This window comes from Carlito syrichta, unplaced genomic scaffold (genome assembly GCF_000164805.1).
Source record: "Carlito syrichta isolate Samal-C Ts95f unplaced genomic scaffold, Tarsius_syrichta-2.0.1 Scaffold315162, whole genome shotgun sequence".
Taxonomy (NCBI): Eukaryota; Metazoa; Chordata; class Mammalia; order Primates; family Tarsiidae; genus Carlito; species Carlito syrichta.
This window is the reverse complement of record NW_007259258.1, coordinates 180,660-181,339: the sequence shown is the minus strand read 5'-3', so window position 1 is coordinate 181,339 and position 680 is coordinate 180,660. Positions and strand designations below refer to the sequence as shown.

Genomic DNA, 680 nt, shown 5'->3' with positions numbered 1-680 from the left:
CCCGACAGATATGGGAGTCCTTCAGAATTCACTGTGGGCCAGCAGACGGGACCCCTGGGGTCCACTGTGGCCCAACAGCCGTGGGATTCCTTAGGGAGGGGGGAGAGAGAGTTGTGTGAGATCCGCTGTGGGCTAGCAGACGTGGGACCCCTGGGGCCCACTGCAGCCCGGTGGCCATGGGAAGGTGTGAGAGAGATAAGGAGGAGGAAAGAGCCTTTAGCTGTAGCTTGGCAGCCATAGGAGTTTTGGGTTTAAGAGAGAAAAGGAGAAGAGGAAGCCTTTAGGGTCCGCTGTGGCTGTGAAGGCCGAGGCGGGGTGCGTTCCCCCTCGCCCTGGGGCTGGAGGGGCTGCTGGATGATCAATGGTCAGTTCTCCCCGGTGATCCCGGGCAAGTTTCAGGCTTCCGTGTCTGGGGAACTCACCTATCCAATGGTCGCTGGTGGATGCAGGTCATGCATTCAAAATGGTGGGGAAGGTCCGGGAGGGCTGGAGTGGCCACCAGCACCGGGTCGGGGGTCCCACCTACGGGGATAGACCTGCACAAAGGTGGGAGAGCACCTGATCCGAGTCACGGCACCAATGAAAGAATTTCGGCTCCAGTAATGACTCCACACCTGGCCAGGACCAAGAGATTTATTAAAGGGGGCTGTTACAGAGAGGATCTGTAATGGGGAAAAAAG

The 680-nt window shown here is 58.4% G+C and overlaps 1 protein-coding gene across 1 annotated transcript in view; it reads left to right on the top strand.

Moving 5' to 3' along the window:
- Positions 1-463: 463 nt before the first annotated feature.
- The window catches only part of AK9 (adenylate kinase 9), a 55,268-nt gene continuing 55,051 nt past the window's right edge, over positions 464-680 (top strand). Inside the window, 1 exon segment of the mRNA XM_008072411.2 lies at positions 464-546. Within this exon segment, the coding sequence (XP_008070602.2) occupies positions 464-546 (83 nt within the window).